The sequence below is a fragment of the Scylla paramamosain genome, chromosome 23 (assembly GCF_035594125.1).
Source record: "Scylla paramamosain isolate STU-SP2022 chromosome 23, ASM3559412v1, whole genome shotgun sequence".
NCBI lineage: Eukaryota > Metazoa > Arthropoda > Malacostraca > Decapoda > Portunidae > Scylla > Scylla paramamosain.
The window spans coordinates 20106091-20130222 of NC_087173.1; the positions used below are offsets into that span (position 1 = coordinate 20106091).

At 45.8% G+C, this 24132-nt stretch overlaps 1 protein-coding gene across 2 annotated transcripts in view; it reads left to right on the forward strand.

The window, feature by feature from the left end:
• The first annotated feature begins 1305 nt into the window (after positions 1 to 1305).
• The window catches only part of LOC135112366 (mothers against decapentaplegic homolog 6-like), an 86483-nt gene continuing 63656 nt past the window's right edge, over positions 1306 to 24132 (forward strand). Inside the window, exons 1-2 of one of the 2 annotated variants that reach the window (XM_064026757.1) lie at positions 1311 to 2914; positions 16308 to 23413. In XM_064026757.1, coding sequence (XP_063882827.1) covers positions 2482 to 2914; positions 16308 to 16312 — 438 coding nt within the window. In that variant the 5' untranslated portion in view covers positions 1311 to 2481 and the 3' untranslated portion in view covers positions 16313 to 23413. Of the gene's footprint in view, positions 2915 to 16307; positions 23414 to 24132 lie in introns of those variants that run through there. The other variant, XM_064026756.1, reaches the window with a different exon arrangement.

A 24132-nucleotide genomic window follows, 5' to 3' on the forward strand; every position in this document is an offset into this window, starting at 1 on the left:
AGAGAGGAAGGGAAAGGAGGAAAGTAAACACTGAATGAGAGAAGGAAGAGGAAAGACAGAAGGAGAGTAAAGGAAGAGGGACAGTGAGGGAAGGGAAAAAGTGAGGGAAAGGAGGGAGGAAGAATATGAGAAATTATGAAAGAAAGGGAGAAAGGAGAAAAAAGAGGGAAAGGAAGAGAAAAGGGAAGAGGTGGGGAAGAGGAAAGAAATATAGAAAGTAGGGAAGATAGAAAGAGAGAAGCAAAGATGGAGAGAAGAGAGCAGTGAAGAATGAGGGAAAGAAAGGAAGATGAGAGAAAAAGGAAGAAGAGGACAAACAAAAAGGAGAGAAAGGAGGAATGGAGAGAAACAAGGAAGCACGGAAGGAGGAAGAGGAGGAGACGGAGGGGGAGGAAGAGAAGAAGGAGGAGGAAGAGGCAGAGGACAAAAAAAAAGGAGGAAAGAAGAAAAGTAAGAAGAAGAAGAAGAAGAAGAAGAAGGAGGAGGAGGAGGAGGAGGAGTGAGTAGGGAGGAAAAGTAAGGGAATGAATAATTGAGTTTTGCAAATGGTGTTCTGATTAATATGGTTCGCACTCACCCTCGCCTCCTTTGTATTCATTTGTTTATTTATTTATTTATCTTCTTTTTTAGGTCCTGAAGTCAAGGATTTGTGTTGCTGCGTTTGTGAAGAATAAAGACTTGTTGTTCTGAATCTTTAATGAGAGAGAGAGAGAGAGAGAGAGAGAGAGAGAGAGAGAGAGAGAGAGAGAGAGAGAGAGATGGTGATGAGATGAATCTACAGATAATTATTAATGACAATATTGTCTTTCGAGGTTTGACAAGTGAGTTACAACACCACGACAGACGCGGATTTCAACACTCCCTCCTCAGAATACACTCAAGGGAACTTTTTGTGTATGAGTGTAGCATGTCTGTGTACGTGTATGTATGCTGAGTGTGTGTATGTGTGTGTGTGCAGGGAGGCTGAGCGTGTTAGAGAGAGACTGTTCTAACTGGTAATTAAACTCCAAGCATAACACCGCGCGTCAACATTAATGGTCGACTAGAAAAACAACTTAGAGAAGCATCTGTATTTATGGCTTGTAGCGCCGCGTGAGTAATGGCGCGGCTGTACTGGCACTGCTTGGGGAGGGGGGCGGGAGGGAGCGGTGGAGGGTTGGGAGAGAGAGAGAGAGAGAGAGAGAGAGAGAGAGAGGGGTTTGGGTGGCCTCGACGGGCGGTCCAGTTAAGGAAAGTATGATTCTCTGTAGCGGAGGCTGTCACACACACACACACACACACACACACACACACAGTCAGTCAGTCAGGTTGGTCAGTCATGCACCGAGTCATCATCTCATCCTCTGCTCCTCCTCCGCCAGCAGTTGTTATTCTTGGCACCGAAAGAGCAAACTCACAGCGAAGTGGCGAGGTGAGGGCCCCGAAATTCGCGGGTCTTAGGTAAACTGCATTACGGGCGGCGGTAGTAACTGTTGCATAAACAAGTCGATATTCATCAGAGGAAAGACGGAGAGAGTCGTGGTGTCTGCCTTACACCGCCCCCCGCCCCCCGCCACCTGTGTTCCGGGGGCGTGGTGGCCGAGGTGCTCACGCCACTAGGGGACTCGTGCCGTGAGCTACGAGTGACCTGGACTGCCATGCCATGTCTCTCTCCCTACGAACGTGACCCTTGACAACACCGTGACAGAAAATAATGTATTCATCGTGAAAGCTGGCAACAGACGTGCCGCCGAGTTGCTGGCTAGGGATTTACTTGTTTTTACGCCGAAAGATAAGTCACTAGTCGCCTCAAAATCGTCCATAGTGTTAGATCACACTGGCAGCGTCGTGGCGGCGCAGTGCAGGGCGTGTGTCACCCAGTGAGGCGGAGGCATAAATGGAGGAAAATAGTGGATGTGGCGAGCGCGTGCAGGGCCAGCGCAGAGCGGAGTCAGGCGGGCGCCAGTTGAGCACCACACCTGGGGCGGCGAACAGCTCCACCTGACTGCTGTGTACCTGTGTGTGTACCCGGCGCCTTGCCCGCGGCAGGCCGTGTCAGTGTTGTCAGTGTGCGGCGCGGCAAGCATGAGGTTCACCCACTGCCAGTAGCGCGCGAGTGTCACTCATAAGGAGAGTTCCCGCAGAGGGCGGCGAGGCGGCGGCGGAGTGGGAGCCTCCACCCGTGGCAGTGTTTGTGTTGTGGCGGCGCGGGCGGCGGCGGCCCCATGCGGTGCGAGCCCCCCTGGTGGAGCTGCGGCGGCGTCTGCCTACCACTCCACCTCCCCCTGCTGCCTCTGCCCTTCCCCCCCATCCACCACCACCACGGAGGCAGGTGCAAGCCCCGAGCCCCTCTGGAGCGACTGTAGTAGTTACAACAGCAGGAGTACCGGCGAGTGTGGGCGGCGCGGGCGGAGTGAGGGCGGGTGGTGTGCGTGGGCGCGCGGGCTGGGCGGGGCTGCCTCGCCCTCCAAGCTATGCCCGGGCGGCGCCTCCCCGTGCTTCATGTTCATGTTCCGCTCCAGGAAGACCGCCCTGGTGAAGCGAGCCTGGAAGTCACGGCAGGTCGGGCTGGGCGACGCACCCCACCAGGAACCCAACCAGCAGGAGGTCGCCCAGCAGCTCAAGGTTGCCGCCTTCCACCTACTTCGCCGCCTGACGGATGCCCAACTGGAGTTACTGGTGGCCGCCTTGGACTCAGGCGGCGGTGACCCCGGAGAGTGCGTGCTGGTGCCCCGCGAGCTGGGCGAGGAGAGTGTGGGTGGCCGCGCCTTGCCGCCCCACCTCCTGATGGTGTGGGTGTGGCGGTGGCCGGACCTGCTCAGCGCCAACCAGCACAGCACCACGCCCCTGCAGCGACTTCCCTCGTGTGCTGCCCGCAACGACCACGTCTACGTGTGTGCCAACCCCTACCACTGGGCCAGACTCCTTCAGACAGGTACGTCACTTCCACTTCTCACCGTAACCCAATGCCAGCCTGTGCTGGGCCGGGTTGTTGGGGCACCGGTAGGACGGGTCGCCCCACACGTGCCCCACGCCCCTGACGCCAGGCAGGCCCGGCAAGTGTGTCCCGGAGTCACGGGACGGCTGGCTCTGTACCGGGGCGTGAGGTTCTCCTCGATGACATATAAAGATCGGCTTTTTGAGGGGTGCCACAGCCTTGCAGCCTTGCAGCCTTGCAGCAACCCGCACACAATGGGGTAACTTCCCCCGGAGAAAAAAAAGGTTGACCTCTGACACTTCCACCAGGGCCGAGTGCACCCAGTCTCCAAAAAAAGTGTCCGAGTCAGTAGTTAACGCGACGTGCATTTTAATGAGCTTCTGGAACGGACATCTGCTGGTCGCGGTGCGGGAATTCGAAGCTGTCGTGTGTGTGTCGGGACGAGACGTGCCCGTCACGACCTTCGCGTTAGGGGGCGACACCTGAGCCCCGCGAGATGCCCCGACGCACCGGCGCGAGTAACTGGGCAGCATCGAGGCGCCTGGAGGGTGAGCGGTGCTGTGAGGCGTGCGAGGCAGATAACAGGAGGTGGGGATGGCAACGACAAGCGACAGATAACGCTGGGAACAAGGCCGGCCCGGGGTGGGCGACGCACAGGTAATCTTAGTCGGCGCCACCAGGATATAATAGTGGGCCCAGCCTTCCGTGTGTGTGTGTGTGTGTGTGTGTGTGTGTGTGTGTGTGTGTGTGTGTGTGAACGCGCGCGCTGAGCTGGGACCGGCCGGCTGCCTCACCTGCACTTCACGGCTCCGTCCCTGTCAGCTAGCGAGGCGTCGCGACAGGCAGGGGAGGTAGAGGTGAAGGTGGTGTAGTGGCGGCGGCGGCGGCGGCGGCGGCGGCGGCGGCGGCTGCAGCAGCAGCAGCAGCAGCAGCAGCAGCGTGGAGCAACATGATGAGCAGCGAGGGGAGAGGATGTGGATTCTGAGTGAGGCATTGCTTTCGTAACAGCGGCGCCTGTTGGTCGCTGCCTTGTTTTCCTCACGTAATGACTGGTCGCGGGAGGAAGGCTGCGCGTCTGACGTTACTCATCCTTCATGCACCGTACTAAGAGAGAGAGAGAGAGAGAGAGAGAGAGAGAGAGGCAGTAGTCCGTCAATCGCAATGTTTTCCTTGGAAGCGTCACAAGTCAGCCTGCTCGAGGTCGCCTTGGTGCGTTGGGAGCCGCGGCACGTCCCTCTCGCGCCTCGCCTCCAGAGCTGATTGCCGAATATAGAGAGTCATGGTCTTACTGCAGCAGGGAGCCGTGCGTCCCGGCCTGCCTCTCGGTAGTCCTGTCGGGGCGCCTAACAACCACACACACACACACACACACACACACACACACACACACACACACACACTGCTTTGTTTGTACTTGTTCGTTATTAACTTGCGCTGATTAAGAAAGTGACTGTAGCGTGAAGGTAAAGAGAGTTTGGTTTCAGTTTATTGAGTGGTTGATATCCCGAAGGACTCTCTCTCTCTCTCTCTCTCTCTCTCTCTCTCTCTCTCTCTCTCTCTCTCTCTCTCTCTCTCTCTCTCTCTCTCTCACCCCGTTAGGCCCAGTCTCTCTCTACTCCTGTTTTTTATGGCTTTTCTTATCGCTTCTTTGCACACTACCTGAAGGAGGCGACACACACACACACACACACACACACACACACACACACACACACAGGCGGCGCCCCTCGGTGGTGTCCTGGCGGCGTCATTGATCCCAGCGGCGTGGGCAGGCAGCGCGAGGCCTCAGGAAGTGGGTGGCCTCAGTGAAGGGAAGGTGAAGGGTCGGTTTCTTCGCGGCCACCCTGAAGTGTCTCGCGCACCCGCCAGTGTGGAGCCGCCGCGCCGCCCACCTCCCCAAGGGGCCTCCCCACCCACGCAGGACCCGTGCTTCCCGCTACTGACTCCTCCCGGGGCTTCAGGGACTTATATGGAACTGACCCCACCCACGGCCTCCACCACCATCACCACCACTACCCCTATCACCCTATATTTGGATCTTACGGGTCCTCCCCCCCTCCAAGACACCCATATCAAGGACCCACTCTCATCCACAGCCTCTAGGGGCCCCTCCTTCCTGCTGGGTAGCGAGTGTGTCCCTCTCCTCTCCCTGCACCCCTGTCCCTCCATCACCAGCCAGGCGCCAGTTCCCCTGGCCTCTCCAGCCCTCCGTCCCTTCACCCGCTCCTATCCTTCACCAGAGGCGCCTCATTCATGATAGGACGGGGTAGGGGGTCCCGGAGGTCTCCAGTCTTTACCTGTCGTGTTTTTCCAGCCGCTGTCGCCGCCCTGTCGCCGTCACGCCGCCAGTTGTTGCCCCACCGCACCCCGTCGCCGCGCCTCGCCTCGCCTCGCCGCCTCGCCCTGCCTCACACGCTGAACGTTTAGCAACACGCGGTTAGCCTCCTCACGCCTCAGTGATTATGGGCCATTCCTCAGCTTCAACAGGACCTGGCTGGCAGGATGACTAAGCGGGGGAGTCCCTGAGCTTAGCAGCGTCCCCCCGCCTCCGTGTTGCATCTCTCACCTCTCGCTTCTCGCCGTGTCCCGCTCGTCCCGCCCAGCACGTCGCCTCCCGTCGCCTCAGGCACGTGTCTGTCGGCCGCCGTTCGTGTAATTAAGATGAAGCTTTCCCACGCTGGTTCCTTCACTCCTTTGCTACGTTGCGTCTGTTTGCATCGTTTCCGTGACGCTGCTTCTGCCCAGCCACCGAAACGTGACGCACTTAACGGAATGCACTGTAACGCAACGCACCGTAACATGATACATCGTACCATAACAAACCGTAACGCAATACGTCGTACCACAGCGCAAAGTAACGCAATGCACCGTAACGCAACTTACCGTAACGCAATACACCATACCACAACACACTAACGCACCTTAACGCAGCACACTATACCGCAACTGAACCTAACGCACTGTAACACAACTCAACCTAACGCAACACACCCAAATCCATCATTGCCCACAACCACAACCACGCACGCACCGCTGCAGTTAATCAACACGTGGAGGGCGCCGCGGGGAGACACACGACCGCTACAGCTTCCCTACTTGACAGCCTAACCTCGCCACCTTCCCAGAGCAGCAGTGGTCATGGCGGCTCCGCGTGATGGCCAGATAGCTAAGCGTGCATGACAGTCAGCCAGTCACTCTGGAAACACGTCCTGGCGATTACAGAATCCGCCACTGTTTGTATCTGCAACCAGTCTACCAGTCTACCAGTTCACTAGTGTCTGTTGACCTAAATGACCTGGTGTGTGTGTGTGTGTGTGTGTGTGTGTGTGTGTGTGTGTGTGTGTTTTCCATTGTTACATTGCTTGGTCTGTCTGCACTGTTTATGAGCGTCTGTGTAGAGCAAGGTGTGTGTGTGTGTGTGTGTGTGTGTGTGTGTGTGTGTGTGTGTGTGTGTGTGTGTGTGTGTGTGTGTGTGTGGTGTTTCCATGCGAGTGAAAGTGTTTAGGTCTCTGGTCTCACCTGGCGCCTGTCCTCGAGATTGTTGCTCGCCCGTGTGATGGAACTGTTTTGGCCTCCCAGATGATGGGTTTGTTGTTGTTGTTGTCGTTATTGTTTTTGTTGTTGTTTTTGTTGTTGTTGTCGTCGTCGTTGTAGTTGTTACAGGTACTGCGTCTACTGCTACTGGTGGTGGCGGTGGTGGTATTGTACTATTACTACTGCTGCTGAGGATAACCATAATCTACTACTACTACTACTACTACTACTACTACTACTACTAAAATACCACCACCACTACCACCGCTGTCTCTGTGCCTTCCAGTTCTGCATCCACTGTTTTGATTGTTGTCACATCTGGCCACCACCACCACCACTACCTCCACCACCACCACCACCTCCTCCTCCTCCTCCTCCTCCTCCTCCTCCTCCTCCTCCTCCTCCTCCTCTTCCTCCTCCTCCTCCTGGTCTACGTGGCGGCGTGGCGTTGTGCTGCCCTGGCGATCACAGGCTGGGATGACGTAGTGAACGCACTGCAGTCTGCCCTTCCTCGTCACTGGTCGCTGGTCACTGCCACTCAGACCGCCGCCTGGGGTACTATCAGGGCCATTACTTGACTCTTTTGGCATTACGCTGTTCAGACCTAACCACTCACTGCCAGACTGCTTGACCCACATTCACCTGTAACTTTGAGACACTTGTACCCTGAAAAAAGACCATTACTTCACTGTATTTCATTGTTTCTCACGCTGGACTGATTCCTTCCTTATATTGTGGCGGTGCACTGCTACACTTTCACTGTTAGATCTTTTTTTTTTTCTTTTATTTGCGTATAAATTTGAGGCATTTTTGTACTAGTGTTCTCAGTAGTTAACTAGCTTAAAAAAGAAAATCTTCATTGTACTGTGGCGCCACGCTGACCTCTTCACTGCCAGAGTTTTATTTATTTTTTTCTATAATTACTTACATTTTGGAGACGCTTACCTTTGTATCGCAGTCTCCTCAGTAGTTCTAAAGCCTGAAAAAAAAAAAAAAAGATACTTCGCTGTAAATCACTTGTGGAGCTGCTCTGTTACACTTTCACCACTAGACCATTCTTTTTTCTCCCCTCTAATTACACCTATAACCTTGAGACTCTTCCTTCTGTAGCCTGAACAATACCATTACCTCACTGTACTTCACTGTATCACGGCGCTGCGCTCACTCCTTCACTGCCAGACTATTTTTTTTCTCCATAATTACGTACAACTTTTAGACATCTTTATAATACAGAGTGTCTTCATTAGTGCTGTAGTATGAATAAAAGACTATTACTTCACTTACTACACTGCTACACTTTCAGTTTTGAATAACTTTTCCCCATAATAACCTAAATCTTTTAAAACTTTATTATGCACAAGTCTCTTCAACAGTTCTTTAGCCCGAAAACACCAAATTAAACTTTCATTTACTCCTTTTCGTGCTTGTACAATCTGCTAGAGGAGAGGAGTCGATGAGGCGAAAAACTTCAGACTCCACCCTCTTTAGGGAAGCTGTGTGAGTTGAATCTCCCCTTATGAGGAAGCGCTGTGCCTTACTGGGACGGATAAGGCCCCTGTATAGAGTTAGCAGCTGGGAGGAGGAAGGGAACGGGGTGAGGCGACACTCTTAAGTTGACGGAAGTATGCAGAATTATGATCTTTTACTGCTGTAGTCACCTTTCATCAACATTCAGACCATTGCAGTAAAATATTGTTTGCATGAACACGCAGGAAGAAAAAAAGAGAATACGTGTTTAATTTATTTTTTGTAGGTCACGAATATATTTGAGCACAGCACAAAGAAAAAAAAAATGACAAAGAAAAGAGCTGTGTGATTACAGGAAAATTATTTAGCAGTCAAGGGGCTAATTAGATTCGTTTTAGTAATTATAATGGAGTTACATCAAACTAATCATTCTTTTCAACACACGGAACAGTGAGAAAAAACTTAGGCTTTCGTAGAGTTTTATGTATATATATATATATATATATATATATATATATATATATATATATATATATATATATATATATATATATATATATATATATATAGTTGCGGATGAAAAAAAAAAAACTGTGATGTCTTCCTGCCGTGCGCTTTGATAATTGTTGTTCTAAGAGAAGACGACCTTGAGTCTAGGAAAGTAGGAAAAACTTGTTAAGTGAACAGGTGAAGCAGCGACACGCGGCACCAGGGACTCCTTCAGCTTTAAGATTGTGACTCTCTCAGCTCTGATGCTGTGACTCCTTCAGCTGTAATGATGTGACTCTCTCAGCTATCATGTGACTTCCTCAGTTCTAATGTGGCTCTTCCAGCTCTAAAGTGACTGTTTCAGCCCTAAGGTTGTGACTTTCAGCCCTAATGTGACTAAGCTCTAAGGTCGTGACTCTTCCAGCTCTAATGTGACTTTCAGCTCTAAAATTGTGACTCTTCCAGCTCTTCTGTGACTTTCATCTCTAAGGTTGTGACTCTTTCAGCTTTAATGTGACTCTTTCAGCTGTAATGTGACTCTTTCAGCTCTAATGTGATTTTCAGCTGTAAAATTGTGACTCTTCCAGCTCAAATGTTGTCTGTGTTCTTGTGGTTTTTCGTTTCTGATGTTCAGTTTTTCCTTTCCTTCAGTTCTAAGTAGTGTTTGATTTTCCCTTTTTTTTTTTTTTTATTCTGAGATTCAGTCTTCCCTTTCTTGAGTTCTGGGATTCAATCTTCCCTCTTTTGAGATGCGAGCTCATATTTTCAAACTTTTTTTTCCATTCTGAGATTCGTTGCCCCTTTTTTTCAATTCTGACTTTCTGTTTCCCCTTCTTTCAGTCGTGAGGTTGCATTATTTTCCTTTTCTTTTTATATAAAGGTTCAATTTGCTTTCCCTTCTTTCAGCTTTAAGGTTCCATCTGTTTCCTCTCCTCTCACCTCTGACTGTTTCCTCTTCTTCCACTTCTAAGACCCCATTTGTTTTCCATCTTAAGTTTTTCCTGGGGTAACCATGCAAACACCTCTCATTTGTTTCCATTTCATTTTTAAACCCTTTTTTTTTTTTTTTACCCTTTCCTTCAGTTCTGAGCTTTCATTTTCTTCCTAAGGTTCCATTCTGTTCCCTATCAATTCCAGGACCCATATGTTTTATATGAGGTACCAATTTAGACCTATAATTTCCAAGGTTCATTTATTTTCCTTTCAATTCTGTGACTCCAATATTTTTTTATCCTCTCCTTTAGTTCTAAGCTTTCATTTTCTCCCCCATTCGGTTCCCCTTCTGTTTGCTCCCCTTCATCGCCTTCGTCTGGCGTTGGAAGCAGAGAGCATCCTGGTGGCCTTGTATTGTCCACAAGCCTCCCTGACCTTGATGCGCGCCCAGCAATGCACACTGGCTGGCTCCCTCTGTCGGGTCCTCACAATGTCCGTATCTGTCGGGTATTGTTATTTTCTGTCGAGTATTGCTGTTTTCTGTAGAGTATTCCTGTGTTTGTTGGGTGTCTTTGTGTCTGTTAGGTCTCCCAGTGCCTGTCGAGTCTCCAGTGTCCGTATCTGTCGGGTTTCTTTGTGTCTTGTGCCTCGCTGTTCTGTGTCTGTTGAGCGTCCACTGTTCATATTTGCCGGATCTTCCTTTCTTTTTCTCTCAGGTTTTCTGTGTCTCTTGGGTTTTCCTTTGTTTGTTAGTTCTCTCTACTCCTGTCGGGTATCCAGTGTTTGTATATATTGGGTTTCCTTGTCTGCTGCGTCTCCTGTGTTTGTAAAAGTAAAGAAAAGCAGCAGAAGTGTTGGAAAAAAAGCTGAAACGTTGAAAAAAAACACGCCATTCCACTAAGGATAAGAAATCAGTAAAACAGATATAAGTATACAGAAAAGATGTAAGAAATTTAAATTAAGCGCAAAAATATAGAGAAATGAAGCTGGAATTATGTCTGCGTGTAATCGTAAAGCTTTCAGTAGCGAAGCCACTCCAATAATGATAGAAAAAAAGGCATAAAATATATAAAAGTTAAAAAAATAAATAAATCATAGGAGACAAATAAAGCTATGGTCTTGTCTGCTTGCAACTTTAAAGCTCTTGAGAGTAAAACCACTCCACTTAGACGAAAGAAAAAGAAATAACAAATTAGACATTGCATAAATCGTTGTAGAAAAAATAAAACTAGAATCTTACTTGCGTACATTAAAAACCACTTTCTCTCTCTCTCCCTCTCTCTCTCTCTCTCTCTCTCTCTCTCTCTCTCTCTCTCTCTCTCTACCTGGTCTGTCCGAAGTCGCTTTATTGATTCTGCGGTTGAGTGGCGGCGGCGAGCGGGTCTCCTGGCGCTGACGACCTTGTCGCTGCTGGCTCGAGGAAGTGGCGGTGGTGGTCCAGGTGGCGCTGCCGGGTGCCGGACAGCCAAGAAATCCGGGCGAGTGTGACAGTGTAAGCGAGCCAGCGTTGAATGGAAGGAGGAGGAGAAGAAGAAGAAGAAGAAGGAGAAGGAGGAAGGGTTGTTTGTGTGTTGATTGATGCCTGACTTTCGTTCTAGCCAATGGGAAAGTCGTTAGTCCTTGTAATATTTATTTTATGCGTTTATGGTTTTCTTTGGACGAAATGTCTTAGTTATGAGTCTGTTTTTATTCACCATTTGTTAGATATTGTTGCTTTGTTGAAAAGAAAATCGCCATATTCTTTGTAAACGCTTTTTGTCGATAAGCTGCTGCTGCTGCTACTACTACTACTACTACTACTACTACTACTACTACTACTACTACTACTACTACTACTACTACTACTACTATTACTACTACTACTACTACTGTTACTGTGTGTGTGTGTGTGTGTGTGTGTGTGTGTGTGTGTGTGTGTGTGTGTGTGTGTGTCATTGGAATTGTCTTTTTTATTTGTTCTTTTTTTTTCATGTAACAAGACAACTGATTGAATATGTGTTTGTTTGTTTGTTTGTTTGTTTTGTGTGCATGACTTTTTTCGTGTCTGCACTACGTATTTTGCCCATTAACCAAGAGAGAGAGAGAGAGTACGTGGTGTTAGCAGCAGCACCACCACCAGCACAAGATAAGCCATAACACGTAGACAGTTTCAGTGTGGCGTAATTATCTCCTGGTCGGTGTGACGTGCACAACACAAGCAGGAAGCAGGGAGGAGGCAGGGAAGCAAGCAGGCAAATAGACAAGCTGGGAGACGTGACTATGCATCCACCACCACCACCACCACCACCACCACGACACTCCGTCACGGTGTACACAATTAATACTAGAGGCGTACACCACCTTGAGGTCTCGCCAGGCCAGAGAGAGAGAAGTTTTCAAGGCAGTTCCATACTTGAGCCAGCTTTTCTTTAGTATTTTATCTTTTCCATTTATGGCAGAGACGATTAGCGGGTCTTTTTTATTGTTTACTTATTATTTTTTGTCCACTTTAATATTTTTATGTTCATTGGTCTTCTTTGTCTTGTACTTGAAAACAAAGAAAGCCAAGCCAAACCAAGGCAAGCCAAGTCAAGCTAAGCCACCACTGATTCACATAACTTGCAGCTTCCACTTCGCTTGTCACTTCATTCAAGCCAAGCCAAGTCAAGCCACCCACCACTGCCTCACACAACCTGCAGCTTTCACCTCGCCTGTCATTCCACTCAGTGTCTCGTCAGTGTCCTAATAACGTCCTTCAGTTCTCTAGTAATGCTGTTGGGTGTTGAGAGTGTCCTTGTCAGTGTCCTAGTAAAGCTGTAGGATATAGAGTTATTCAGTGTCCTAAGGGAGATTGGAATACCTTGTCAGTGTCCTAGTAAGACTGAAGGACATCTAGGATACCTTGTTAGTGTCCTAAGGTGATCTAACATACCTTGCTAATAACCTCAGAATCTCTAATACCGTACCATTGTCCTAGCAAGGCTGAAGGCTAAAATATCTTGCTTATGCCCTAAGTTGATCTAGAACATCCATATAATGTCTTAAATTTGACTGGAATACCTAGGAGAATCAAGAATACTTTGTTGATGTCTTAGGGAAGTCTGGAATACCTTAACAATGTCCTGGTGAGGCTGAAGGACACCTGAATTCACCTCGTCCTTGGCGCAGGATGCCGCGTCGAGCAGTCCTGCGGAAAGCGCGACACGCCCAAACCAGAGGCGGCGGCAGGATCTCCCTTCCCCTCCCGCCCTGTTGTATCAGTCTCCGGGCCTCCCCACTTAGCGAGGAGGTGTCGGGTGCGGTGACTGGCCTGCTGCTGCCGTCCTGTACTGGGATAATGTCGTGTAAACAGATGACTGACCACTGGGAATCCTTGGGTGACTTGCATGTTCGCTCCGTGGTGACTCGCCAAACACCTTAACTGGGCAACACGTGACTAACGAGGAAGCTGATCCCTGACTAAACATTTGCCTTCGCGGCCTGTATGTGTTCAGTGTTTAACCTTCCCGTGCCCCCAGAGCCTCCCGTGTATCTCAAGGAGGGGAGAGGAGCTCGTTTTATCCGCGATACCGCCCCGTCTCAAGTGTGTGACAAGATAAGACCAGATGCGAGATGCGAGATGTAGCTTCTTTATACAGGAGAAAAAAAAATAATGTGTTTCGGTGTACAAACGTAGATTCCTTACTTCCATGTTATTTAATCAGTGTTACGTATTTGGCTCCCAGTGTCTCCTCTTCCCCCGAAACGACCTTGACTTTCTAGAGGTGCACCAAAGGAAGAAATGACTCGAAACTCCAAGGCGTGTGTCTGTGGTGGAGTGAAGGACGCGAGGGATTGAGGGAGTGACGCAGCCTCTCTCTCTCTCTCTCTCTCTCTCTGTCTCTTCATCTCTCCCTCCCTCTTTCCCATGATTGTTTTGTTGTGGGTTACAAGTGTTCGTTGGGGGTCCTACTTGGTGTAAGTTATGGTGTTTTTAAGCTGCGGTGTTGTGAGTTATGAGTGTTTTGTTGTTGGGACTTTACGATGTTTTGTTGTGGGTTATGAATGCTTCGCTGGGGTCGTGGTGGAAGTTGTGATGTTTTCAGTTGTGGTGTTGAAAGTCAGGAGTGTTTTGCTGTGAGTTACGATGTTCTGCTGTGTGTTACGACTGTGGGCTGATGTTATAGTGGTGCCTCTCTGATTGGATGATGTGAGTTACGGTGTTACGCGCGTTTTGTTACGATTTACGATTATGGGAGGAGTTACGATGTTCTAATAATGTGTTAGGAGATGTGTTGTTACGAGTGTTTTGTTGTAAGTTACGGTGTTGCGACTACAATGTTTTGGATGTTTTGATTCGCGGGTGTTGTAAAGAGGAAAGATTCAAGACGCTTCTCGTAAATTTAGATATTCTTTTTGACCTCACTATTTTAAGGTTGGCGTGTTCAGTGGGCTCTTTTTTTTCTCTCTCTCTGTCTATCTTTCTGGCTGCCTTTTTGTTGCACTTGGCCAGATCTCCGCCAACTTAAAAAAAATAAAATAAATAAATTACTAGTGTTTTCCTTTGAGTTACGAAACCTAGTGACGAATTCCTATCAATATTTTTAGTCACGCGTATGTTAGGACACTGAACTCAAGCTACAGTAACAGTGACTCACGATGCACACGAGTCATCAAAGCTACTGCGAGTGTTTTGGTTTGAGTTACGAAAACCAATGGCACATTCGATTAATATTTTTAGTCACGAATCAAGACCCTAAATTTACCACAACTCAAGCTACGGTACCAGTGACTCATGACGCATACGAGACATTAAAGTTATTGCGAGTGTTTTCCTTTAAGTTAAGTTACGGTGTGCGAAAGTCAATCACGAACTCCTATCAGTATTTTCAGTCACGAGTCACGACACTATAGTTATCACGACTTAAATCACAGTACCAGAGGAGGAGGAGGAGGGAGAAAAGGACTCGACTTTGGAAGCTGGGGTGACGAGTCATCAAGTCCAGGTATGCACCGGATCAGTCCAGTCCACTCAGACCCTGCACGCAAACAAGCCCATAACGGGATGAAGGTCGCTGTTGCTGAATCAAAGGTCATTTACTCTGAGTGCTGACGGAACGCAGACCAGACACAACGTAGCACCTCCCAGCTGATACCGTGGTGGGGGGGAGGGGGCGGTGATGGCACGGTGCTGGTCCCTTGTACTCCATCAGCACCGCCCCATCAGCACCCACCCACGTCAGCCCCGCGTCGGTGAAGGGGAGAGGAAGTAACCGAGACCAGCTATTGACTTATCTTGCCGGGTTGATGAGACGAGCAGATGTGGAGCAGGTGTGTTGAGAGAGAGAGAGAGAGAGAGAGAGAGAGAGAGAGAGAGAGAGAGAGAGAGAGAGAGAGAGAGAGAGAGAGAGAGAGAGAGAGAGAGAGAGAGAGGCAGACAGACAGACAGACAGACACTACACACACACACGTGCTGCAAAAGATACGAGTCACAAAGGAAGTTGCAAGGGACAGAAACAACTGGAGGAGACTCGTGCTTTGCGTCAAGCAGTCACTCCAGGGAAACGGCAAAAGGAGAGTAATAATAATAATAATAATAATAATAATAATGATAATAATAATAATAATAATAATAATAAATGCAAATTGAGGCTGGTCTGAGAGGCAGGGACGGCCTGCTATCTCCACGTTAGATCTGTGTTGGTAATCTGAAACTGAAATGCCCTGTGGTACCCTGCGTGTGTGGGCGTTTCGTCGTGTGTGTGTGTGTGTGTGTGTGTGTGTGTGTGTGTAACGGGGATGGTGAAGGTTGTGTGGATGGGGACATGGGAAAGGAGGGTGGGATTGTGTGTGGGTGGGGATGGGAGAGGGTTGTGTGTGTGTGCGTGTGTAGTGAAGCAGTATAGTATAGGTTAGTGTAGTCATCATCATCATCATCATCATCATGTCTACTACTATTGGTTCTTTCTTTGCGTTCCCTTGTGTCGCCTCGGTCCTGTAAACACACGTGGGAGAGAAGCGACGAAGAAAATTAGATCGCTGAGTTTCTTGTGTGGAATGATCGCCGTGCTTATCTAATCTTCCCCGTGAGGAGGCCAGGGTGAGTGGACCTGGTTTGTTATGCTAATACTTGCCCGCTCACTGAGACACAGGGGAAGGAAACGAAGAAGAGAAGGGGAAGTTATGCTAAATCTTTATTCTGAACCCTATAAAAAAAAAAAAAAAGATAGTAGATATAAGGAAAAACAAAAGGGAGATACGTTACTTATTTTGAACATGATTTCGAACACAGGGAAAGGAAGCAAAGAAAAATAGGAGAGTTATATTTAATGTTGTCTTTTTCTGAACAGTGAAACTAAAAAAAATAAATAATAATAAATAAATAAAACAAAGAAAAGAGAGACTTGTTACTTATTCCGATCACTGACTAAAGTATAAGGAGAGAATAATAGAAAAATTAAAGAGAGAGAAAAAAAATGAGAGAAAGGAAAAAAAGAGATTTACTAAGTATACTTGTTTTGAGTATTGAATGAAAAGGGAAACGAAGAAGAAAAAGAAGGAAAAAAATATACATAGGTTTGGCTATGAAATTCCCACAACCTATTAATTTGTTTAGATTGTAAGAGACGTGATACTTTATATATACATTATATATATATATATATATATATATATATATATATATATATATATATATATATATATATATATATATATATATATATATATATTAGTACTATTCTTTAACCAGTTTTAACCCAACACTAAAAATAAAAGTAGATAAATTAATAACTAAGCAAAAATTAGGTTGGACATACATATATATACAAACCTACACTTATTCATTTAATCAGACTCACAATAACCACTAAGTCTTAAAAAAAATCTATTACCCTTCTTTATTTCCTCTCATTTCCTCAACTAACAAGACAAACGTATACTAATACATTTAAATTTAACCACTAAATATTCAAATAATTAACATCCTAATTTCCTCTCCCTTTTGCAGGTTAGTGTGCTTGAAGCCTTTGTGGGGAGAGGGAGTGTGTTTGTCTCTCCCAGGAGGCAGAGACGTCTTCTAGCTGGTGCACTCGATAGCGGTTCCCTGCACTCTGCCTAAGGTAAAGCTGCTCACGCCTACACTATCTGGAGGAGGCGGTGTTTAGGCCTATGGGAATGTCTGATAATCCCGATAGGCTTACTGATATGTTTGGAATGATATTGTTTTGTTTATTTGTTCGTTCGTTCGTTTGTTTTTGTTGCCAAGGGTTTTATTTATTTTATTTGCTTATTTTATTTACTTATTTATGTTTTTTTTTTTTTTTTAATACGAGTGACATGGGAGTAATTTATTTCAGAGGTTTTAATTATAACTGCTAGAATTAGGTCAAGAGATACATAGTTTTAAGGTGTTTATAATTGCGTGATGCATGGTTTACTCTATGCTTTTCTTATATGTTTAGTTGTACTTCTAAATAGTTATCTATATTCTGTTAAATTTCTTATGTATTTGGTATTGATTTATAATTAATTCTATATACTTTCTATTAATTTATATTTATTTATTTTTTTATACATATTTTTCTCATTTGCAGTTTTTACTTTTTTTCATGATCTCTTCACTAACTTTTTTTCTTTCTTTTTAACGAAGGGGAGAGAAAGAGTGTCATTTTGGGTTCAATATTCATAGAGGAATCTTCGTGGGTGCAATGTACTCGCACACGGGTGGAATATCAACAGAACCTGAACGCTTAGTCCCTTTTATCTTCTGTGGTGACTAGTAATGCTTGGAGACGCGGCTGGAATAGAACCTTAACATCTAGTCACTTTTTTTTCTTCTAAGGTGACTCTGGTAAAGCTTGGGAGGTATGGGAGGAATATCAACAGATCCTTAATATATAGTCCTCTTAGTGAATCTGGTAACTGTGGCACGGGTGGGAAGAGAGAGGACTAAGATCGCGCCTGACTGTTTGAAGGGAGGAACTGGAGGCATTTGTGAGGCGTGAATGGCAGGAATGTTATGGTACGTGACTGCAAGATTGGAGCTTTCATAATATCGTGTGGGTTTCGTAACGAGTGACTGTATAAAGAGAAGGAGTGTGATAATATGGAGGTTTCAAGGGAAGGAATTGGATGCAACATTAGAATTAGGTGTAAAACGTTTTGTTGTCATATTTACGGTCTAGACGCGAATTTCATAATAGTTGAGTGTATATATGGAATTCAGTAGTAGTTTTGACTGTTCGAGAGAAGGAATTGGATGCTACAAGAGGAAGATTAATGTTAACTAAATGTACTTTCCGTCTAGAGAAGAATTCTATAAAGAGTGGCTGTGTAAGAAGGAATTCAGTAGTTTTGAGGCTTGGTGGGGAGGGATTTGATGTTACATGAGAAAGATTTGTGTAAACTCCCTGTTCGAGCGATGAAGATTAGTGTAAACTTCGTGTCTTCACTCTACAGGTGAATTTCCTAAAAGAATCTGGCAGTTTTAAAGAACCTGATGCTCCGAGACAGTGTAACATAAACGTCCTGTTAGAGGGAGGTAGACTGGTGTAAACTCCCTGTATCTTCAGTCTAGAGGTGGGTTTCGTAACTGCTTGGGCGATATGGGCAGATAATGAGGGTCGGAGATAGCGATTTTACCTTCTAGTGATCGGCCTCCAGAAGCCTGCCTCGCCTTGCCTAGCGGTGTGTTGTATCACGCCGCGCTACTCGTCCCGCTCGTCATTCTTGCCAACGTATAAGCCTCGCCGCCTTACTCAGCGCCGTATTTTGAAGCACTTCTGCGCCGCATCTCCGCTACTTTCTGTCTCTAGCTGAAGTTACACGGGTTTCTAAAGGTGTTTTTAAGGTTCATGTAATAGATTAATTGTATTTCCATATTTTTAACAGGAGAAACACTCGTGGAAATCTGGCTAATCATCCCCGTGGCCTTTGAAAACAGTCGTGGTGGGAGAGCAAAGCGTTTCAGAATACAGGCCTCACTTCAACTCGCTCTTCCACCTACTTGTTCTTTCTCGTAAGTTCATTGGTTTGATCCTCCTCCCTAAGTAATTGTGAGGCGTTGGCATGTTAAGTGCGGACATGAGTTTGATTTGACTGATTGGTGTCATTATTTATTTTTATTTTTTTATTTTTTTTTATTTTTTTTTTTCAAGATGCAGGAAAGGTTATCTCCGTTACTTATCATTATTATTATTTATGATATTTTATTTTATTTATTTATCTATTTATTTATTTTATTTTATTTTATTTCTTTTGTGGTCGACTTATTATTTTTCTCGAGGCATTTGTGAAGCATGTGTGTGTTTGTGTTGCTTCGTCTCCGTTTGGTGGAGTGGCGGTGGACTGAGACGTGCTGTTGTGGAGAAGGGCTGAGGTAGAACTGAATTGGTCCAACAGTGAGAATGCTCGTTTGTCATAGGAAGTTTTCATCAATGTTGTCCTTATTTGCTGTTAATTTTGAGGCGTTCACGTGTTTGCCTGTAGTGTTTTGACTCCATTGGCTGCTTTGATGAAGTAAATTATGGAGGAGACGAGAAAAATAAGTTTCTTTTGTGTCAAGGCTACAAAGAGAATACTAACTCATTATTTAGTTTATATTTTCATCGATTTCTGATGGAATAAATTATGTAGTGTATTAAAAGAAATTAAGTCATATATTTTTTTTCATTTTTACTGATCTTTTATTTCTTTTCTAAGGAGTTTCGAGGCGCCTGCGTGTGAATGTTTGTGATCTCTTAACCCTTTTACTGAGTGCTTTGACTGAGTGGCGTGAGACTCCAGAAGAACCGTGTGAATTTGCGTCAGGTTGCAACAGAAGACGTGTGAATCCCAGGGAACTTTGCCGGCAGATGAAGAGAAAGAGAGGGGAGAAAAGAAAAGAAAAAAAAAAAGAGGAGAAAATTTGGGAGTTTAACTATGTAAGGAAACTTGCTGGGAAATATCAGTACATCTTTAACCGGTATGGCGAAGAGAATATTGAGTAAACGTGATCGCATGCATGGAGAAAATTAGAGAAGACATGAAAAGAGAGAAAAAGAATGAAAGAATATACAAACATGGAAGAAAATATAAGGCACGGAATGAAAAAACAAACAAACAAGAAAAAGAAATTAAAGGAAGAAAATAAAAGCAAGTAGAGAAAAAAAAATAGACAAGGAATGAAAAGAAAAGCAAGAGAGAGAAATTCAAGAAGCTAAAAGAAAAAAAAAGACTAATTAAAGAAAAATCGACAAAACAAAGCGTAAAAAAATGAAGGCAAGAACATACAAGCATCACCTAAGACACCCTGCTCACAATCACACAGCATCAACATAAAGACGAATAAGGAGAGGAGAGAACTGACCAAACATGATAGGGAGGATGAAAACGAAGTGCAGGACAAAGGCAGGCAAGGAGGCGAAGAAGAAGGAGGAGGAGGAGGAGGAGGAGGAGGAGGAGGAGGAGGAGGAGGAGGAGGAGGACTAGTAAGATGAGGCGGAGGGAAAAAGGAGAGAAGAATAACGTAGAGAGCTGAGAGAAGCCTGTCATTTCTCTAGTGAAGGAAGCAGACAAACCGCTTTCACAACACGTAACAAAACTGCTTCTGCTTGTGAGGTCCGCCGCTGTGGCCTTAAGAGGAGGAATGGAGGGAGAAGAGGGAGGGCACAGGGACGCACTAGAGCAGGAGGAGAGGGATGAGGAGGAGGAGGAAGAGGAGGAGGGGGGGCTGCAGTATAGGAATGGCTGTTCTGAGAAGTGTAAATGACGTAGGCAAGCTTAGAAGTTTTGTGAGGCGAGTGTTGCCTGACCTTATCTTTCGCTGCATCTGAGGGCCCGCCGCGGTGGTGGTGGTGGTGGTGGTGGTGGTGTCCTTCTGCGCCTTCTACCCCACGTGCTGCTGCGCTAAGGGACTGCTGGATGACGGGAAGGGGACTAAGGAAAGAATGGAGTGATGATTGGAGGAGACATACTGAAGGAGTGATGGTTAAGTGGAAAAGGGAGAAGGAAAGGGAAGAGAATGGAGAAGGTAACAAAGGAGGAAAGAAATGATAAGGACGAGGAAATGGAGTGAAAAGATGAGTGGATGAAGGAGGAATGCTTAGGAAAAGGAGATCAGGAAGGAGAGAAAGAGACGAGGAATTGAGAGGAGGTAAGTAATGGTTAGAGAGGGAAAAATAAAAGTAGAGGACATATTGGAGAAAAAGAGGACCACGAAGGAGAACGAAGGAACAAAGAGGGAAAGTAAAAGAATGATGATAAAGAGGAGGAGGCGAAGGAAAAAGAAAATGAGGAACTGCTAAGAAGATATGAGGAATATACAAGTGTGTGTGTGTGTGTGTGTGTGTGTGTGTGTGTGTGTGTGTTTGTGTTTATGTTCCTAAGGAGGATAGTGAAGAAGAGGATGAAGAATCGCTTAGCTAAAGGAGGACGAGAAGAATGATTGTGTGTGTGTGTGTGTGTGTGTGTGTGTGTGTGTGTGTGTTTGTGACGTATACAGAAATAGATGTATCATTAAGGCTGGTCACTCTTCATTTATTAATGGAGAGAGAGAGAGAGAGAGAGAGAGAGAGAGAGAGAGAGAGAGAGAGAGAGAGAGAGAGAGAGAGAGAGAGAGAGAGAGCGAGAGAGAGAGAGGGGAGGGGAGGGGGGGGTCTAGGCACCTTACTGGACCAATCAATTCTCTCTCTCTCTCTCTCTCTCTCTCTCTCTCTCTCTCTCTCTCTCTCTCTCTCTCTCTCTCTCTCTCTCTCTCTCTCTCTCTCTCTCGTCTGTTTCTCGTCACAGCAACCCATTGAGCGTGTCATGAGATGCTCTTGTTTGTTCGTCTGTTCGTTCATCCTCACGTCACCTCTGTCTTTCTTTATTCTTTTTTATTGCAGATCTTATTTGATTTCTCCTTGATTTTCTTTGCTTCCTCCTTTTGTCTTTATGTTTTGTTTTGTTTTACTGTCATCTTTTTTTCGACTTTTTCTTTTTCTTATCTAACTTTTTACTTAATTTCATTTTCGTCTCATTCATTAAAAGCTTTTCTGTCATTTTTTTTATCTTATTCGTTTCTTTTCATATTTCTTTTATCAACAGTTTTTTTTCTTTCTTTAACCCTTTATTTCAATTCATATTCTCTCTCTCTCTCTCTCTCTCTCTCTCTCTCTCTCTCTCTCTCTCTCTCTCTCTCTCTCTCTCTCTCTCTCTCTCTCTCATTTCCGTGTAACTTTTATATTTATTCTAATTTTATTCCCGTCCCTTCCCACATGTCTTCGCTCAACACCACAACCATTTTCATCTCCTTCTATTCATTTATCCCTATATATAATTTCACATCCCTCTGTATCACTCGCTCTTGTGTAGCTTTCACCTTTTCCTCGTCCCTTCCCGCATCTCTTCGCTCACCACTACAACCATTTTTCTCTTTGTTTACCCCTTCATTTCATTACATATTCCTCTGTACCACTCTCTACGTACCTTTTCATCTATTTCTCGTCCCTTCCCGCATCTCTTCGCGCGCCACAACTGCCGTAAATACACAACGAGCGATGCACAACAAGCCCGGATGTTGCTGAACTTTCCTGCTAAACTTCCCTGCTAATCACACCTGCGACTTATGGGGTAAACTGCTGCCTTCTGGACCTAAATCAAATCAGCGTGATGCACTGCGCCGAGGGAAGCATGTGAGGAACGGCGGGACTTGCCTCGTATTCACGCTTTGTTCTCTCATCTGACCATAATAATTCTAAGGCCACGGAGCTCTCGAAACTGTATAGGTGAGGCAAGTGTGTGAGGAGCTACGGGACTTGCTTGGTATTCTTAAGCATTTTACTCTCATCTGACTAATTCCAAGGGTACTGTGGGGATTAGTCGAGTTCTCAAGGTGAGGATAGGCGAGGAGTTGTCTGATTTTCCATGTATTTTCAAGCGCCTTCTCTCATGTATATTGTATTCTAATGCCACAGAAATGACTAGTCGAGTTGTCAAGGTTGTTCTTCCCACTGCCCATGCAGAACTCGTGTTGAATTATCACTATAATCATGGAAACGCTCTTAAAATATCCTTCCCGTGTTAAACTACCTATAGAATCAAGAAAAGACCCTTGAAAAACAGTTCGCAAGTCAAATCTCCCTTAAAATGATGCTGAGCCCGTGTTAAACCATCACTACAATCACTTAAACATCCTTGAAAACAGCATTTCTTTGTTAAATTACCGCCAAAAACACGAAGCCTCCTTGAAAAGATCCCTCCCTTGTTAAACTACCACTAGAGTCGCCAAAACACCTTTGAAAACAGCTTTGCCATGCTAAACTACTACTAGAATCGCCAAAACACCCTTGAAAACACCTTTGCCATGTTAAACTACCATTAGCATCACCAATATACCCTTGAAACTATGACTACAATCACCAAAACACCTTTAAAAACATCCATCCATTTTAAACTATCACAAGAATCCCCAAAACTCCCCTTTAAAACACCCTTAAGTAACCTCCGCACTGTTGAAAGTAGCCGGAGTGAGACGCCAGAACGTTTAAGAATACGGTCCTTGTTGCGGCCAAAACTTCAACTCCCGCGAAGGTTTGAGTTAAGCAGCGCGTCGCGAGGGAGTTCAAAGAGAAGCGGCTTCCCTACATGGCGCTGCATCATTAATATCTACCCAGGCGAACCCAGGACTTGTGTGTGGCAGCTTCTCTCTCTCTCTCTCTCTCTCTCTCTCTCTCTCTCTCTCTCTCTCTCTCTCTCTCTCTCTCTCTCTCTCTCTCTCTCTCTCTCTCTCTCTCTTAAATTGTGGAGACTAGAATGTGGTGGAGAGAAGGAGAGAGAGAGATGGGGGAGGAGATAGAAAGACAGAGAGACGAGTTGCTAGAAGTGAATCAAGAGAGAGAGAGAGAGAGAGAGAGAGAGAGAGAGAGAGAGAGAGAGAGAGAGAGAGAGAGAGAGAGAGAGAGAGAGACGAGTCGCTAGAAGTAAAACTAGGTTACTGTAAATATAAGGATCTGGGAGAGAGAGAGAGAGAGAGAGAGAGAGAGAGAGAGAGAGAGAGAGAGAGAGAGAGAGAGATATTATGCTTGGGAGAGATCGAGGCGCAAGGACGGAGCAGGCAGGAATGAACCAAGGTTACTCAGATGCAGGAATGCCGCATTACCAACTCTGTCTCGTGTTATGAAATGTTTTGTTTCCCGCCACGACTGTTTTCTGGGGCCACGAAGATGATTAGTCGGGTCCTCATGAGTAATCCTACACTTATAGACTAGAATTCCTGTCAAATTGTCACTGAAATTATAAAAAATACCATTAAAATCCAAATATTTTCCATTAGAGCCTGTATAATGGGATTTCATCAGCTATTAATAAAATCTTCAAAACACCCTTAAAATCCCAATATATTCCATTACAGTCTGTGTAAGGTGTAGAATCTTGAGTTTTTACCAGGATCATGCAAACACCCTTGAAAAACCCCAATAGCTTCTATCAGAGACTGTCATAGGTATAGAATCCTCGTTAAACTATTACTAGAATCACGTAGACACCCTTGAAAACCAGCGTAATTTCCACCACAGGCCAAGGTGTAGAATCTCTTTAAAAACTCCCATAGGTTCACGAGACCCCGCTAAAGATACTCAATTCTTCTTAAACTATTACGGAAATCCTGAATAAAAAACACCCTTGAAAATTCCATCAATTTCCACTCGAGTCTAGAGAAAGATACAACAAGAGGCAGAGAAATGTTGAAGAATGCCAGAGAGAGAGAGAGAGAGAGAGAGAGAGAGAGAGAGAGAGAGAGAGAGAGAGAGAGAGAGAATATTTAAAGCAGTGTTGGCAACTTGTGGTGTGGGTGGGTGGTCAGTTAGTAGTTTATT